The 19145-nt window shown below is 39.7% G+C and overlaps 1 protein-coding gene across 3 annotated transcripts in view; it reads left to right on the top strand.

Moving 5' to 3' along the window:
- The window catches only part of TBC1D5 (TBC1 domain family member 5), a 504213-nt gene that overhangs the window by 382228 nt on the left and 102840 nt on the right, over positions 1-19145 (top strand). For all 3 annotated transcript variants that reach the window (XM_036267496.1, XM_036267498.1, XM_036267497.1), the window contains one exon: positions 16217-16323. In XM_036267496.1, coding sequence (XP_036123389.1) covers positions 16217-16323 — 107 coding nt within the window. The remainder of the gene's footprint in view (positions 1-16216; positions 16324-19145) is intronic.

The following is a 19145-nucleotide window of genomic DNA, read 5'->3' as shown; positions in this document are numbered from 1 at the left end:
TCAACCTACCTAAGGTGTGTGCTCACAGAAGGAGAACGTGATCAAAGTGGAACTCTGCATTGAACATCAGTGTTTAAGTTCATTTTCAGTGTGAACACCAGAGAAGGAAGAGCTTGTGTTGTAACCTCACAAAACTGTTATCTGAGCCAGGGAAGGTGATGGGGGTCAGAAGGGCTGTGGAACAGTAAGGTAAGGCTGGAAAAGCCCCTTCGGATTTGGCCCCGTGGAGGCAGCCACGTGGTCCCTTTGCCAGAATGGAGTGAGAGGAATGGGAACAGAGCGGAGTCATGGTACGGGAAGGAGTGGCAGCAGTTACGGCTTGTAACGGCTTCGCTGCTGTTGGTCTTGCTGCTTTATGTGTGCATTGCATTTTCAACCAGAAAGTCAACTAAATAACAATGATGTGGGAATAGCATCTGTAGAGTAATCCTTAAAGAAAGTCAACAGAGAAGGGAAGAGGAAAGATGTAAGTAGAGGTCTGTGTGGGGGCAAGGAAGGTTGAAGTGTGGTTACAATGAGACCAGGGCACGCTGGAGGCGGGAGAGACCTGATGGTGAGGTTTACTTTAAAGCAGTCTAAGGTCAGCACTGTTTCCCCTCCTGTTCCATGGATGCGAGCTATGACAGTAAAAATTATCTTACAAATTACGGAAATTTTAACTTGCTTATTGTTTGTTCTTCATGGCCCCACCCCCCAGTGAGAGACAGGTTTTTTTTCTGTCTTAATTTTTCTGTTGTATCCCACCATCTAGAACAGGGCCTGGTACATAGAAATCTTCCAGACAAATATTGTTTGAGTGAAATAATAGAAGAAACAAAGACTCAGAGGCCATGGAGCGAGGTCAGGAGCCCTGTGGAAGGCTGGCTGTGGGACAGGAATAAAAGAGCGCGTGCTGGTCCTCAAAGGGAGCTCTGGGCAGGGTTCAGGAGCAGACCACTCTGTCGGTGGAGAGGGTGGAAAGTGGAGGAATGCCATAACTGATAAAGGAGGAAGCCAGGTTTTCTGCTAAGAATGAGGCATGATAGTGTTAGGGGCTTGAGAGGAATGACCGGAAAGTGTGGGAGAGAGGGCTGACCAAGGACTAGGACAGCCTGGTCTAGCTGGTGAAGACACTGCAGAGAAAGCCAGTGGGCAGTGGCATCAGGCTTCAAGATTGTTTCCTGCCAGTCATGCTTAGCAGTCGAAGCAAGATTCAAAGGAGGCAGATCATGATTCAGGCTTCAAGTTAGGACCACGTCCAGATGAATTAGGTAGATGTGGAGGGAGACAGGACGACCCGGAGGATGCTGATTGCATTTTAAGAGAGTGGTTTAAGATGTGTAAGGAGGGAAACATGGCCAGGAAAAGACTATGGGGAAATCAAGAGTATCAAGGGATTAGAGGTCGGGTATGAGAGCTAAAATAAGAGGTTGTGGTCAAACAAGAAGACATAGAGCAGTTCTGGATGTGACAAGGATGTTAAAGAAGAAATATCACTGAGAAGATCAAGAGATTGTGAGGGAACTGGGATTCTTGTTTGGTCCTCCATGGACACGTCACCTAGAATTATGATAAGAAAAGATACAGAAAGAAACATGATGAGTGAAGCAACAAAAGTCTCAAATGCAGAAGAGTGACCAAAAAAACAGCCTTTACTCCATCAGTCATTTACTCAAAGAATCAACCGTTCAATTAGTATTTATGGAGTGCCTACTATTTGCCAGCATAGATGACTATTTGTCATGAAGGGGCTTGATGGAGGTATGGAGGTGTGGCATGGACTTCAGAGGAAAGAAAGGGTGTTTTATGGAAAGATAGGAAGAAGTGGTTGGAAACAATCAGGGAGCAAGGTGATGCCCCCATGTCCGCCACTGGAGGTTCCCTGGGCAGTGACTCCAGGAAGGCTAGGCTCAGAGGGGAAGGCATTGTTCCTTAGAGAAAAGGATTGAGAGGGTGGGGAATAGCAGGAAGCAGACACAGAACAGGATTTGGTAGAGCTCATGGGAAGGCAGTGCTAATTAAATGAGCTTACACTTTAAGCCAAGACCAAGCACAAGAAGAAGGTGGACTATTTGCCAGCCTCAACATTTCAAGTGGAACATTGGGGTCAGGTTCTTATTCCATCTCACTGGATTCTGACTCATGAAGCCCTGACTCATGGTACATCAGGGTGGTGATGGCTTTGGACGTTGCAGGTTTTCTTTTGTAGCTGTAGGTGATATACTTGTAGCTCAAAGAATGATGCACTGGGGGAAACTAAAAGAGCCTTCCTTCACTGACAGCATCCTTTACTTGGGTCCATACCACCTATGGGTTCAGGATGATCATGGGCCCTCTGAAACTCTACTGACAGGGATTCCCAGCTGTTCCTGAAAGCTAGGAGAACAGCTTAGAACAGATTCTCCCTCTGAGCCAGCAGAAGGAGCAACTGTGCCTCTAGAAGCTGGAATAGACGAGGAAGAATTCTTCCCTGCAGGATTGAGATGGAGTACGACCCTGACAGCACGTTGGTTTTGGACTCCGGACTGTTAGGCAACAGATTTCTGTTGTTTTAAACCATCCAGTTTGGGGTACTTTGTTTTAACAGCCCTAGCAAACTAATACAATGCCCTTGGCAGTAAAGTCATTAAAAACAATCATACTCAGTCTGTGGGGTTAGATCCAATGCCCTGGTTAGTTCTTAATCTGCTTTTATCACTGCTGTCTACACCTCATATTTAATTTTTTTTTAAGTATTCTTACAGTTTTCTTTATATCCCTTTAACAAAGCTTTATTCTGTCTGAAAGCAATTCAGTCAGGCAAGTATACTATTCAACTACTTAATAGGTTTCTTATAAACTCCATGTTCTTTATGAGGTTATCCAAGCCCAACTTCCAAGTTTAGAGGTTAGGAAATCAGCTCAAGGCCACAGGGCTAGTGACATATGGACTGGTTTTTATATCAACTTTTCCGTTTCTAGAGCCCTGCCTTGATTTTATTAAGAAAAACCAAAATTTCACATTGGATAAAAACAACAATATGAACATTATATCTATATGTATTTTAAAATTTGACCTTGGAAATGATGGTCAAATGGCTATTCTGTGGAAACTCTTGGTATCCGTTTCTAAATAGAATTATTCCCAAATATTTAAATCAAATCATATCTACTTTTATTTTCTTATGTGTTATAATAAATGCTTTTTGGATTCTTTGCCAGATTATATAGATTAAGTTTATATCCAAAAATAAAGGTTAGGAGATAAGGAAATGTTATCATGAGCCATTACTCCTGTAAGGTTTATTAACAGCCATATTCTCATCATGCTTTTTTTTTTTTTAATCTGGTTTATTCTATGCTGTAAGGTACACATGTGATTTTCTCCTTCCCCTGGCTCGACCTACCTAAGTGTTGCTCCTGTTTTCAGGCCTAAGGCAAGGTAGCTTTTTCCCAAACCTTCCCCAATTAATCTAGCTTTCATCGATCTCTCACTTTAGCAGTCCTATAAGATTTAATCGATACCACTCAAGGTAGCATTTAATTAAGACCATCTTACCTTGTTCCTTATTGTGCAAATTAGTCCCATCTTCTCAACTAGCTTGCCTAGACCCTTAGGACCAGAACCACTTGTTATAATTCTTCCCTAACCCTCAAAGCACCTGAAGTTCTTCATGTGCTCAGGTGGTATTTGGGGCGAATCTCAGACAGAAGGGTACTCTAGACACCTGGGTGTAGGGGACATGGATTTGGGTACAATAATTGTGGAGAGGACAGGAGCCCAAATGCTCTTAGATACCAACTCAACTAAGCATGATTTTTAGCACACTCTTCAGCATGGCCTTTTTAAAGAAAGCATTGTCTGCTTTTTAAATTAAGTATCTAAAATTTTTCACATCTTTCTTATTAAATTTTTATTTATCAAAGAAAAACATTTTCTCTAATGTACTGTGTAGCATACCTTGTATTTACCTGTTAAATTCTATTAATAGTTAAAACACTATAATCAAATCCATTTCATAGTAGATTTTTCTAACCAGAAAGGATCTATCAAATGTTTATTGTCACTTTTAATTTATCATCGCCCTGAACGCTTTGGAAATGGAAAAGTTTGCTTCTTGGCACTTCTACCCACTTCCTGCCTTGTGTTTTCGACCAGCATAAACAGCACAAAATTGTAGTTTTCCTCAGTTTTCTGTAGGGGGTCTCTGCAGTCATTTCTTGGCCTGCCCTGGTGTGTCAGTTGTTTCCTCTTCATGATTTAAAACATTGTTCCTTTTCCTTCATTTTATGTCCCCACTTACTCTTCAGCCACTACCCATTTATCTGCCCCTGTTTCCATCTGTCCCACCCCAGAGTTTCCATTTCCCTGTTTTCTCGTTAAGATCATGTTCAAGTTTATACTGATGTCAAAATGCAGTTTAATTCAACTACAAATTGAATTTACTTGACTTTTCTGGAAAAGCTGAAAAGCTTTACCCAAACTCAGGGACTAGAAACAAAGCTTAAATCACATGGCAGTGTGTATGGAGTGTTTATCAAAGCGCGAATGGTGGTCTGAGTTTTGAAGGAGTGTTTTAGCACTTCCTGACTGCCAGCTCTCTCTCGGACATTAAATATTGCCAGTTGATTTTATGACCATCAAGATATGGATATTAATGTACCCTTTCAGTTTCAAATAACATTTATATTACTTTATACTTCAGTTTAAAAATCTTTTCAAATTTCACTAACATAGGCTGATAAAGCACATTGTCTTTTTTTATGTTTATATTTTTAAAAAATAGACTTTACTTTTAGAGAATTTTTTGGTTCCCAGTGAAAAATACAGAGTTCCCTTATACTCTGGCCCCCATATACACACAGCCCACTCCATCAACATGCCTCACCATAGTATTACATTTGTTCCCATCAATGAACCTACAGTGACACATAATTATCACCTGAGGTCCATAGTCTACATCAAGGCTCGCTCTCGGTGTTGCACATTCTGTGGGTTTGGACAAATGTATAATGACATGTTCCCACTATTATAGTATCATACAGAGCAGTTTCCCTGTCCTACAATCCTCTGTGCTCTGTCTGTTGTTCATCCCTCCCTCCCTCCCTCTAACCCATGACAACCACAAATCTTTTTATTGTCTCCATAGTTTTACTTCTTCCAGAATTTCATTCGGTTGAAATCATATAGTATGTTGCCTGTGCATTTATATTTTCTCCATGTCTTTTCATAGTTTTATATCTCATTTCTTTTTAGTGCTGAATAAAGGACACCTTGTTGTTTCCAAGTTTTGGCAGCTATGAATAAGGCTGCTATAAACATCAGTGGGCAGTTTTTTTGTGTAGATACAGGTTTTCATTTCAATTGGGTAGATACCAACGAGCACAATTGGTGAATTATATGGTAAATGTCAGGAGCTCAGCTCACCTGGGCAGGTAGCTAATTAAAGCAACTAGTCAAAAATGAAAGTGTTAAGCTTTTAATTACTTACTGGGGTGGTATAAGCAAGAATCAAAAATGAGAAAATGTCCATTCTCTCTGTTCCATTTCACCCATGGTCAAAGGTCAAGTGGATCAGCACAGATGTGAGGTCATCTCACTGTGCAGGAAGCCCTGAACAAAACTAGCAGTATTATGGACCCTGAGGTGGTGGGGGTGTCAGAGCAGGGTGCTAGGAGTAGAAAAGTACTGGATACTAAGTCAAATGAGGAAAACTATCTCCAAAATTTTCTTCTACCTCCGTTAGGTGGTCTTGGCACATGTGCCTGAGAGACCTCTACCATGGCCTCAGATAAAGAGATCTCATGGAATGAAAGCCCTAGGGCTGGAATATAAATATGTGTAAGTTGGCCTGAGACCTTGATTGCAACCCCTTTCAGAGTCCACGACGCACTGACTGTGTACCATCTGGTGTGAGGAGAACAGTGTTCCCTGTGAGGCCTCTCAGGTGAAACTTTTCAGATTAGTCGGGGTTCTTCAGAGAAAATGAATCAGTAGAATATATATGTTAGGACATTTGTTATAGGAATTGGCTCACATGATTATGGAGGCCTAGAAGTCCCACAATAGGCCATCTGCAAGTTTGAGACCCAGGAAAGCCAGTAGTATAATTCAATCCAAGTCTGAAGGCCTGAGAACTAAGGGGCCAATGGTTTATGTCCCTGAGTTCAAAGGCACAAGAACCAGGAGCTCTGCATCTAAGGGCAGGAGAAAATGGACATCCCAGCTCAAGAAGAAAGAAATTCACCCTTCACCTTTGTATTACATTTGGGGCCCCAATGGATTGGATGATGCCCACTCACACTGGTGAGGGTAGATGTCTTCACTTAGTCTACTGAATCAAATGCTAATCTCTTTTAGATGTATACTCACAGACACCCACAGAAATAATGTTTACCGTCCTGGCCATTTTGGTTCAGTGGTTAGAGCATTGGCCAGTGGACCAGAGTCGCAGGTTTGATTCCAGTCAAGGCATACACCTAGGTTGTTGTTTGGTCCCCAGCTCTGGTCGAGATCATGCGGGAGGCAACCAGTCGATGAGTTTTTCTCACATCGATGTCTCTCACCCCCTCCCCACTCTATCTGAAGATAAATAGAAAAATGTCCTCAGTGAGAATTTAAAAAAAAGAAATAATGTTTACCAGTTAATCTGGGCATCCTTTAGGACAGTCAAGTTGACACATAAAATTTACTTTCACATCTTTGTAATAGCCTACGGTTAGGCCTGAAAACTCACACATAACTGCCAAATTGCCTTTCAGAATGGCTGTACCACTTTGCATTACCACCAGCAATGAATGAGAGTTATTGTTGTTCCACAACATCACCATTGTTTGGTGGTGTCAGTGTTCTGGGTTTTGGCCATTCTGATATGTGTCACATTGTCTTTTTAATATCTATTTTTTGCCTGAAAATAATTTGAATTTACATAGCCACAGGAATAGAGATAGGAAAGGAGAATTGTTATCCTACTGAAATTCTATTACATGTTCAGAATTAATAGTTGATATCCCATTCTAGCCTTCTATAAGAGGGGAGTGGTCTTCTCTCCAAATACCATAATCTTTCCCTTTCATATTCTTACTCCCTTCTCACATTTTTCCAGTGTCCTAGAAAGCAACACAATAGATGGATTCAGGAGCTCTAGAACACCTTTAATGAGCAGAAGTCCACAAAATTACATGCATTGCTGTAATCTTACCCAGGAATGCTCAAGGTTCCATGTTCACCTCTTGCTACCAAAAGAGAATGTGAATAGTCCTGCAAGTTGACTGGAGCTATTCTCTCTGGTGATTAGAGAAAGGGAGATGAATTTTAGGCTTCCTGACTATTTCTTTCCCCAAGTTTATTCACCCTATTGCCTCCTACCTAGATTTTTCTTCCCCTTTAATTCACCTGCATAGGCGGTCAGTAGAAACATCATAAAAGAAGTAATTGAGGATATTAGATATGAGATGCATTTGTTAATGGCAAATGGCAACAGATGTTATACCTTGGTCCTTGTGTTTTGGCTAGGAAAGAATTTAGAGTCAAGACTTAAATACAAGCAAAAATTTATTTAGAAAGTCACAGAGGTAGAAGAAATGAGCCAGCTGGGCTGCACAGGCTCAGGAAACAAGTTACAGAGGCAAAAGGACTCTCAGAGCTTAGGAGGAAGATAGCAAAGGTATGCACCTTGAGGGAAGAAATGTGCCAGCCTGTGTGTGGGGGGGGGGGGGGGAGGGAGAGAGAGAACTGGGTCCTTCATTTTAAGGGCTTTATCTGTAGGTCTCAGGGAAGGATCTCAGTAGAATATTCATTAGCTTCCCAAGCATGTCCTTTCAGCATCATGGTCTCTACTGATTAGTTAGTGCCAGGGCAGGGAGTTATTAGGCATCACAGCTGATCCTGATGTTAGCCATGGCATTACCCCTGGGGCGAGGTCCTACCTTACAACTGCATTGTTAGACACCGGGGCTTTCATCCCTGGTGACCTTTCATACCTGGCTTATCGTTCCTACTCTGATCATGTTTGTCTAACTGCCTACTATATCACATTGACCTCCATTGCTCCTCAAACCTCATTAAAATAGCATAAACCCACAAGATACAGAGACTTAAGAAGGAGATTACAACTATTTTGGAGGCAGGAAAACATATGGATCAGTGAAATCTGATTTACCAGATCCAAGAAAACTAAATACAAAAGTGATAATGGGCAAAGCAAAGAAGTAATCCACAACATTTCTAAAAGTGTACAAAATTGCCATGCTAAGAACCTCTTAAAATTGGTAGGGAGAGGGAAAGAGTTAAGACTAAAAAAGGAGACCTGGTTGTAAATCTATTTAAGAGGCTGTTGTGCCCAGATCTACAACCTTTACTTCCAGGATTTATCCTCTGGAGATGGTAAACAGGAGGCTCTCTGGACTGGGGACCCAGGTTATTTCAGTGAATATTGAGCTCTCTGGTCGTCTTTATCATCTCCAATAACAGAACACTGAACTGAAGTCAATCTGTCTCCCTCCAGAAAGAAGTTTGGGAGACTTCTCTCTGGGGGAATCTAATCAATCAAAGGGAAAAGGCCTAATAATTCAGGCTCGGGAATTGCCCAAGAAATGTCCTATGATAACCCCAGAGTTAACAAACCCACTCCTCTATGTGGTAGTGGAGAAATGTGTGGATTGCCTTTCTCCTTTGCTAATGGGAGTGAGGTTCTTGAGGTGCTGCTGGAATAAGCATTTCCAGAGGCCCCCATGGGAGGATGAGATGTGGTAGAAAGCTTTATTTGTGTAGGATTATATCCCTTGGTTTCCAAAGTTCCATTTCCCTTAATCCAGTCCTGGAAGAGGTGCAGCTGGGAATTCAGCAGAGCCTGAAGCAAAGCCATCGTCCTGAGTTTCTGTTCCATGATGGAGCTGGGTCTGGTACAGCATTAGGCTAGCTATAGTCCATCAGTCCATTGTGTGGGATCCACAAGGCTGTGGGCTATGTGGGCAAATATAGGGGAGCAAAGACAGTGCACCTCCTGCAACAAGAGTCCCAAGTAAACCAAGAGGCAAGAGAGAGAAATTCTTTGTTTATGGGCTTAAGTATCTTAAATATTCTCATGCTTGCAGTGGCCATACCTACAATGGCCAATGACCTGTTCCCAGATGTGACTGACCCGCAAATATCTTCCCTATATCATCTAGATTTTACTGGGCATGTGTCTGAATTGCTGCTTCCTGGCAAAGCTGCATAAATGGCATGCCCATAGTATTTGGCCTTCACATTTTAGTTAATTAATAACCAGGTTCATTAAAGTGATATCATATGCAAATGTAGCTGTCTCCAAGTTACTTTTATACTGCCCCATTCTTAACCATGAACGGATAGCCCCAAATCACCAAACATTTGAGGAAAGCTTTGAAATGAAAGCAGATGTCTAAATAAACAACCAGGATAAAAGTAACTTGGAGGACACAGCGACTAAGCAGGGAGGAGAACACTTCTCATACACAAAGGAAAAATGTAATTGAAAATTGAAATATGATGAAAATCAGATGGCTGGAATATAAAATTGAAAAAGTGTCCCAGAAAGTAGCACATAAAACAGAGTTAGAAAATAAGAAAGAAAATTAGAGGACCGGGCCATGAGATTCCATCTAAATGAGATTTCTTTAAAAGAGAGAGAGAGAGAAGAAATAACAAACACAAACTAAACAGAAGGAAGAAAATCATCAAAGAAACAATTAGAGAGAAATTTCTAGTTAAACAGAAAAACAGGAATTTCTAAATTGAGAGAGTCCATTATTATGAAAATAGATGCAAACCACGGTGCATTATGAATTTACAGGACATTAGTGGGGAAGGGAAGAAAAAACAAATCACATAAAGGATTAAGAATTAGAATGGTTGAGGCTTTTCTACTGGAAGTCTGAAAACTCTAGGACAGTTTGTACTCCCAGCATTTGGAGGAAACATTATTTCCAACCTGGAATCCTGTACCTAGTCAAACTGTTAATTGCCAGTAGAAAATCTTTCAAACAGAGATGGTTTCAATAAATTCATGTCCTGTGCATAAAACTTTTGGAGGATGTTGCTTCACCAGATGAGAGAAGAAAGCAAGAAAGTTACTGTGGGAAATAAGGATATAACTCTGACAAGAGGTGAAGGACACCCCCAGGATGAGGGAGCAGCAGGCCAGAGGCCGCGTGAGGAATTTTTTTCTGAAATTGACAAAATACCTAAAATTCTGAAAAGTATTGAGATCGTATGCCTGGGAGAGCATTTAAATTAATTTGATGTTAAATACATACACAAGGAAAATGAAAAACAAAACAGTTGTAAACCCCGGGAAAGAAAAGAGGCTGTGCAAGAAAGGAAGAGCAGTCCCGATGCCCCGTGTTGCACAGCTGTGCTAACAGTTGCCTAGTTAGAAGAATGAAAAACTCTGAAAGTCCATCTCACTCAAGTTACCCTATAACTTCATGGGGGTGAGACAAGGAATGCAGAGCGCTGAGGCCATCAGTGGACGTGTGGTGGTCAGTGCTAAGGACAAGTGAAAGCTTTGTCTTCTTGAATAGGAAGTCCGTTGATAACATTTAAAATAGGAGTTGGTAACATCAGCATGTTTTTTTCAATATAGAAGGTAAATGCTAACAAATATAAAATAAAATCTAAACTCTGTCCCCTATTTATAAACAAGACCACCACCCGGCTTTCACCCTCCATGTCTCCATTTCTTCTTAGCACCCCTGCCATAGGGGCCACTCAGTGCTCTGGCTCCGTGTGTTTCCACATGCTGTTGGCTGACACCCTCGCTGACCCCCGTCTTCCATTCTAGTTGTCATAGCCCCTAGTACCTGCCACTGTTAGCAGCTCTGGCATGCATTGCAGTTTTTGAATTCTCTTCCACTGGAATAGGAAAGGAAGTTGAGATTGTGTCTTACTTCTTGTCATATCTTTAAGACTTAATTCAGTGTATGGAACAAAACAGTTATTTTTTTGTTTTTTTATAATATATTTTTTTTATCCTCACCCGAGGACATTTTTCCATTTTTTGTTCAGATAGTGTGGGAGGGAGAGAGGGGAAGAGAGAGAGAGAGAGAGAGAGAGAGAGAGAGAGAGAGAGAGAGAAACATCGACATGAAAGGGACACATCGAGTGGCTGCCACCCGCACAACCAACCAGGGCCGTGGAAAAACTGCAACTGAGGTACGCGCCCTTAGCAGGAACCAAACCCGGGTCTCTCTGGACCACAGGCCGACGCTCTAACCGCTGAGCCAAATCGGCCAGGGCTTGTTTTTTGTTTTTTGTTTTTTTGGTATGTGCCCCTAGTGGGAACCAAGCCCGGGACTCTCTGGTCCACAGGCCAATGCTCCAACCACTGAGCCAAACCGGCCAGGACAAAAACAGTTATTTAATAAATGTTTGTTAAATGAGTAAATACACGAAGTCTAACAAAAAGAAACAGATATTGTCAGGACTTCTTCCTTGAATATTTTCTATACTTCAAACATGTCTACTGAAATCTATAATTCTGAGTATGGCGTTAAAAATCACTAAACTTGCCCAGCCAGTGTGGCTCAGTGGTTGAATGTTGACCCATGCACCAAGAAGTCCCAGTTCAATTCCTGGTCAGAGCTCATGCCCAAGTTGTGGGCCGGATCCCCAGTGGGGGCATGCACGAGGTGGCCAGTTGATGTTCTCTCTCATCGATGTTTCTCTCTCTCTCTCTCCCTCTTACTTCCTCTCTCTCTAAAATATCAATAAAGGAAAAAAAATTTTTTTAACCATCACTAAACTTAAAGACATAAAATAAACCTATAGATTTGTATTCATATTATCTAACAAATAAAAAACCTTATCTATGTTTTTTGTTTTTTCATTTGGATTAAACATTAAGAGAGGCAAAACTATGAATAAGGCTTACAGTTCCTTTTCTAAATTTTAATACACACTCATTTTTTTCAGACTTCTATTTTATGACACTTTACAGATGTAAAGAACTAGAACTTGGGCTCTGAGCACTTGCCTACAATTATTACATCAGTGGTAATAACTTGCTTTAAAAGACGAAGGTTTTTGCACTGTGTCATCACATTTATTTCTTTTTTTTTTTATATTATCCTCACCCGAGGACATTTTTCCATTTTTTGTTCAGGTAGAGTAGGAGGGGGAGAGAGGAACAGAGAGAGAGAGAAACATCGACGTGAAGGGACACATCGAGTGGCTGCCACCCGCACGACTGACCAGAGCCGGGGACAAACTGCAACCGAGGTACATGCCCTTAGTGGGAACCGAACCCGGGTCTCTCAGGACCGCAGGCCAACGCTCTAACCGCTGAGCCAAACCGGCCAGGGCCACATTTATTTCTTTAATGCAGTGATTTTCAGCCAGTGTGCCATGGTACACCGGTGTGCCACATGGATTTTTAAAACATGTAATACCTGACTATTTAGTCAGGGGCACTGACCTCTTTTCCCTTAGATTGTCAAATAACAGAATGACACACAGCCAAACATAACAATAGCCATCCTGTGTGAATGAATAACAATTACACCTATTTTTTTTTTTTTGTCAGATTAGCAAAAAGTTTATATTTTTGGTGTGCCCCAGAATTTCAGTAATTAGTTTGTGTGTGTCATGAGATGAGAAATGTTGAAAATCGCTGCCTTAATGGGTCATGAGCTAGAGATGGTGGAGAAAACTCAAGCCTGTACAGTGAACTGGTTCACTCCAAATTTCAGAGCTGGTACCAGTGACGCTGTGGAGTAACATGCTGTCATTCTGACTTTTCTAATCCCATGTCCTTTCTCCCCAGTGCTTGCCCCCTCGCCACCAGTGACTCTGCACCTGACACTTGCTCACTTACTGCCTTTCAGTCGGCAACCCTGTTTGTTAAAGGGGTACAGTCTTAAGTAAAGTCTTTTACTAGACAAAGAGTGGGCTACTCTGAATTTGAGATTGTCCTCTTTTTAAATTTAATTTAAAAGTCTCATTTTGGTCTGCCCAAAAGCTACTAGAGAAATGAGAACTTTTAAGGACAAAATCTTATGAGGGTCTTAAACACTGGATGAAAATCACTCTATATGGAGAAGGATGTGACCCTGTTTTATTCTTGGCTTTCTCCCAGAGTGCAAAGAATAAAAGTTTTGTTATTTTTAAGATTTACTTCCTATCCCCACCTGATCATCTGGTCCACTTGAAGTCCATTTCGTATGTTGCTATTTTATAATAGGGAAATTACAATAGTAAGGGTTTTTAAATAGTTGGAGACGCTGCATGTAGTAATTATGTATCTTTTCCTCCAAGTACTAAGCCCTCAACACATTTTTCAGAGCATATCACATTTATTGAATGTCTTCTGTGTGCCTGGTTACCTTGCAGGACTCTCATACACATTGGCTTTGTTTTCAGTGGAGCGGCACAATACATTATGTTAAAGCCTTAACTTAAGGTTTCCTTTTTCTTAGCTTATTTTTTGTTTGTTTTATAGTTAATCCATGACTATTTGTTTTCTATGCTATTTTATCCCTAAATGCAAGAATTTATGCCTATTTATAAATATTTACCATACCTGACCTCATACACCAAGAGCTGTGTGATTTGAGCAAATGACATAACCTTTCCAACTATCAGTTTTCTCATCTATAAAACAGGGATAATACTTGTATCCTTATAATAAGATTATCATATAAACTAATAAGATAATGCAGGTAAAGGTCTTGGCATAGGGCCTAGTTTCAGAAAGCCTTCAATAATTCATTGTTGCCTTGGCCGGTTTAGTTCAGTTGTTATAGCGTCAGCCCGTGGACCTGTGAGTCTCTGGACAGATTCCGGTCAAGGGCATGTACCTTGGTTGCAGTTCGTCCCCGGCCTGGGTGAGGTCATACGGGAGGCAACCAGTCGATATTTCTCTCTCTCCCTCCCTCCCATCTCTCTGAAGATAAATAGAAAAATATCCTTGGGTGAGGATTAAAAATAATAATAATTATTATTATAATAATCCATTGTCATCTTAGTGATAGAAGATAACTTGTTGTACATGCACCCTTTCGTCAGGATAAGGACTCTCTGTTCTTCTCTGCATCCCCTCCTGTCATGGATTAGGTACTCAACAAATAATGATTGAATTGAATGAGGTAGGCATATAGTGTTTTATTTATTTATTTATTTATTTAATTGGTTTTAGAGAGAGAGGAAGGGAGAGGGAGAGAGAGATAGAAACACTGATGAGAGAGAACATCAATTAGCTGCCTCCTGCATGCCCCCCACTGGGGATCAGGCCCACAACCTGATCAGGAATCAAACGGCGACCTCTTGGTGCATGGGTCGATGTTCAGCCACTGAACCATACGGGCTCTGCAGGCATATAGTTGTTTTAAATGAGAAAGTTATTTTCTAAATGCCTAAACTTAAACTCAGAGAGGTTACCATCAACAGGTTTTGAGCAGCTGCTATAAATCAGTCACATAGATTATGTAATTGAAACTTCAGACAACTTTTTATGAAAGGTTCAAATGGAGTCCTAGGATTGAAACCCACATCTTTGAATCCCAACCCCATAACCACTTCCAAAATATACACGAATACATCCTAGGTCATTTACTAATATATAATCATTATAGCATTTGGGGAAATAACTTTATGAGTTATAAAATGAATTGATTATCTAAGTTTTATTTATTTGTTAGATCTCAAAAAGACTATACATAAAAACATTATACTATTCTCAGTATGCAAGCTTTCTAAATTCCAGAGAGAAAAGGACAGTAGGTAACTGAATGTGAATATGACAAAATGCACGAATAAGAAAAGGAGAGTCTGAACAGATACAGAAAGGGTAGAGAAGTGAGTGCTTTACAATGAAACCAGACGTATGAAATCACAAGCTGTCAGGTCAGCAACAGAGACGAAGATGATGAAGTGGTTCCTTGCATAGATTATAATTATTCATTCTGCCCAGTCCTGTCTACTTTCCCCATAATGTTCATGGGCAGAGGGAGGGGTGGGAAGCTATAGCAAGAAATGGTGTTTTCAACAGAAGGGGGGAAGAAAAAAATCTAAGAATCAATGGTATTTCTGATCACAAACAAGTATTTACTTTGTGGTTTGTGTTGTTTCTGTTTAATCACAGTTGATTTCCTATGGAATCTTTTTCAACTAACTACTCTGATTAATAGAAAAGATTCGGTTGCAGCCACAGGAAGTGGTAACTGTGAAGTTTCCTCACAAGCAGTGATGTGGAGGCAGTCAGAGTGGCTTACAAAACAAGCATCCTTAATGGGCCTGACTGTGACAGCCGTGGCAGATGGATTGCCAAGAAATGAAGTAGTTTACATAGACCTGCCTGAAAGATGTGTTTAATAATTGTGCCCATAATTAGGTTGATTTGAAAAAAAATTAAATGACAGTCTAAGACACAGTTAGGCTAATCTATGAAGATTTTGACATTTTTCCTCCAAGAAATGCTGCATAGATATCTCCCCTAAATTTCTTGTTACCTTTAGAAAAACAAATATTTGAAAGAAACTGTATTTTAAAAAATTTTGACTTATGTAATATTTACATATACAAAAGAATATATGTAGCATGTAAGTTATAAAGCATGACACTCACGCCCTGGCCAGTTTGGCTCAGCGATTAGAGCATCGGCCTGTGGTCCGGAGAGACCCGGGTTCGGTTCCCGCTAAGGGCACGTACTTCGGTTGCAGTTTGTCCCCAGCCCTGGTTGGTCGTGCGGGTGGCAGCCACTCGATGTGTCCCTTTCACATCGATGTTTCTCTCTCTCTCTCCCTTCCTCTCTCTCCCTCCCACTCTATCTGTACAAAAAATGGAAAAATATCCTCGGGTGAGGATAAAAAAAAATAATAATAAAGCATGACACTCAGGGTAAATGTTATTTTATGAAAATTTTAAACTTATTCTTTCCCATTCATGAGATTTTTGTAATTTCTAAGCAAAACTGGAGACATTTAAACATAAGCATGTAAATAGCAGTAAATATGCATGCTTTGAGAGTTTATTTATATTGCAAACACACACATTTATATGTCTCAGGCTCTTCCTTCCAGCACCCCCTGAGGATAAGTGATAGTATATTAGATTGCAGTTAACAGTATAGCATGTTGCTTCAAAGGCCATTTGGTAAAGGTCCCTTCTCCCTATTTCCTTTTATCAAGTCAACTGAGTTATTGGTTTGCTTTCTTTGACTCTAAGTTGTTATTTATTTACTCAGTAATGCAAACATCTTAAGAAATATTGCTTCTGAATTATTCTTTTTCTCCTATTTAGTGATCTCTAGTAACTACCAGACCTGTCTCGGCCTTCTGATGCATTACCCAGTAATTGGCGATGTACATTCACTGATCCTTAAGGCTCTGTTCCTTCGAGATCCAAAGGTAAGCTTTCCAAGTAGGATACGTACAATTTTAAGTTGGGTGAAAAATTGGATTCTCTGTATGACTCCAAGAATTTCTAATGTGGAGTTTGTCTAAAGGCAGATGAATTGCCTAATGAAAGAATTTGCCTAGAGTTATTGGCCAAAACGCATATACCTCATTGCCTAGCAACTGAGCAAACTAAATGAAACACACATCTCTTGTCCCTTAAAAGGTTGTCCTGCCCTCCTGCCTTCCTCATAATGCAAAGAAGTAGATGAACAACTGCTTCTCCTTATAACCACCATCATTGTCATTGGAACCCCTCAGAGTGCCAACTTACCCACATAGAGCCTCAGGGGCATCACACCAGTATATCAGAGCAATAAAAAAGGACCAGTTCTATAACAGTTTATGATACTAAATAATTTTACATTATGAATATGTGGGTAAAAAGTAACCTAATAAAATAAAAATTTAAACAGACTATAATACTGATTTGAACTTAAAGCAAGTCACCAAAATTGTCTTTACACTTCAGAGAAAAAGTGTGCTCTTTTACAACTAATGTTATATTTCTTGAAAATAAGAACATTTAATGATCTAAAAAAAATCTGTGAATTCTTGATGCATTTGAGCCAAACAAAAATATTGGATGAAATATAAGAGAGAATGCTTCAAACACAAGCAGGAGAATGCCAGGCATTGGGTGGTAATCCCAGCCTTTGGCTCTCTGGCAGGACTCCCAACAGTCTTGTTGGCAGTTGTCGAACTGTCTTTGAGTCAGTTTGTCTGTGGATTCCATTGCCAAAGCTCTGTCTGATCGGCTCGGGCCTCCATGCTCAACATACATTTGATTCTAAAGAATTTCTGTCCTTTCCTCACTTGTTGACTTCAGCATTTGAGTATATTCTCTATTTAGTCTATGGTTGATTTAAAATAACTTATTTCCCTGTACCTATATCCATTTTCAACAGATACATAATTTTATATAATTTCTCTTACACAAAATTTCATTAAGTATCAGAAATAAAATCCATTGTTTCTCTGATACATAAAATAGCAATTTTTTTTTCTGGTCAGGTTTAAGAGTCTGAGTATGAATTCAAAAGTCTCATACTTTATGTTTTTGTATATATGTTACATGTAAGTTGTGTAAGAATATATATATTTTATAAAAAGTAACCAAGATTATGAAATATCCATAAAAGAAATAATGAGATTACTGGCCAATGAGTTTTGGTCTACAAACTCAGCATTAGGAGTTATTGCAGTCATACAGAGTAGGAAAAATTGCAAAAGTAACTATTTGAATTATCTACTTATGTGATTTGCTTGGCTTAACTGAAGGGAGAAATGAGTATGTGATCTAAATCTATCGATCTTGGTAATTTTTCCCTAGCTAATTATGGTTGATCTTACTATGAATCATTCACTCTTCTAATTGCAGAATTCTATATAATAAATCTGTCAACATTGTTAGTGTAATCTGTGATTTTAATAGAGTACTTTTATCTCAATAATGTAGTATACATAATAAAAGAGTATAATGAAGTCAATTCTATAAGGATTCAAGAAATATGTTCTCTAAATTTTAAGAGAAAAAAATAATTAATAGCATAAATATTAAAAAAAAAAAAAGATAACCCCTACTTTTACATTCAGGATCTTACCAAGTAAAACCATGATTAAGATAATGGTCCAAAATGTAGAACCTTAAATTGCTATTTCTGAGACACAAGAAATTGGCAAGAAGAGGGAGTCATTTAAAATGTTTATGAAAACATTTAACATGCTATTGAGAGCAACTTCATGGATGATATCTATAGGAAAAATTAAGAAAGCTGTATAGTATTAAGGGACTTTCATATGGCTAACCCAGTAAGGTGATAGTTTAAGTGTATATGATGGCTGACCCATCAGCATTATTTAGTGAATGTCAAATAATAACTATGGTCACTTAATTGTAGATCTGTTGCAGCATAGGGTCCTGCAAGGAGCCTGAGTTAGGAATTGGGACATTGGGTCAAACCTTGACATCGCTATCAATCCTCCTCGTGATTTTAGAAAACTCATGCTTGCTGAGTCTTGGTCTTCTCTTTTGTGGTTGAAATAGTCTCTAATGACCCACCCAACCAGAGCATCCTTCGTCCATAAAGAACTGGCTTCTTATGACCTGATAGGATTTAGTACAGTGCTACAAAGATAAATAAAAAAGAAAATTTATATATATTATAGAAATCCACAAGTATTTCAGAGTTTCGGGTGTAGTTAATATCTATTATAGTCTTAAAGGAGGCCATTTATTCTGGGGTGGGGAGATGGAGGGAACGGTGATGCTAGCCCCCTACTCATATCCTCTAAAACATCCAAACAGCAGAGTGCTTTGAATGTGTTCTATTATTAGCAACAACAAAACACTTAAAATACTTGAATCATCTCTGATACAAGCAAATCAGAGTAAGTATATAAACACACACATGTCTCTAAGAAGTAAACTAGAGAAAGATGAGATTTGAGGCAAGAAAGTACACTTTTCATATCCCAGCTTCACATACAGTAGTGATGAGTACTGTTGACAAACTCCTCAATAACATAAAAATAAACAAGGAACTCAGAGCTTAGGGATTCATCGTCAGCTTCAGAAAAGCACTTTGTCCTAGTGCTATCCCCAAATCCCAGGGAAGGTGCTGAGTTGAGAAGAGACTCTGCAATTAGAGCTTGAGACACTGAGCTTTAGTTGTTTTATATCAGATGTGATGTAGGCTTCACTATGAAAAGATTTATTTGAACAGACGGAAATAATGGGCCTGTAAACTGTAATAATAGGATCATATTCCTTC

Source organism: Molossus molossus, unplaced genomic scaffold (genome assembly GCF_014108415.1).
Source record: "Molossus molossus isolate mMolMol1 unplaced genomic scaffold, mMolMol1.p scaffold_m16_p_18, whole genome shotgun sequence".
In the NCBI taxonomy this organism is placed as follows: Eukaryota; Metazoa; Chordata; class Mammalia; order Chiroptera; family Molossidae; genus Molossus; species Molossus molossus.
Note: the sequence above shows the minus strand (reverse complement) of the source record. Positions and strands in the feature narration are given on the sequence as shown.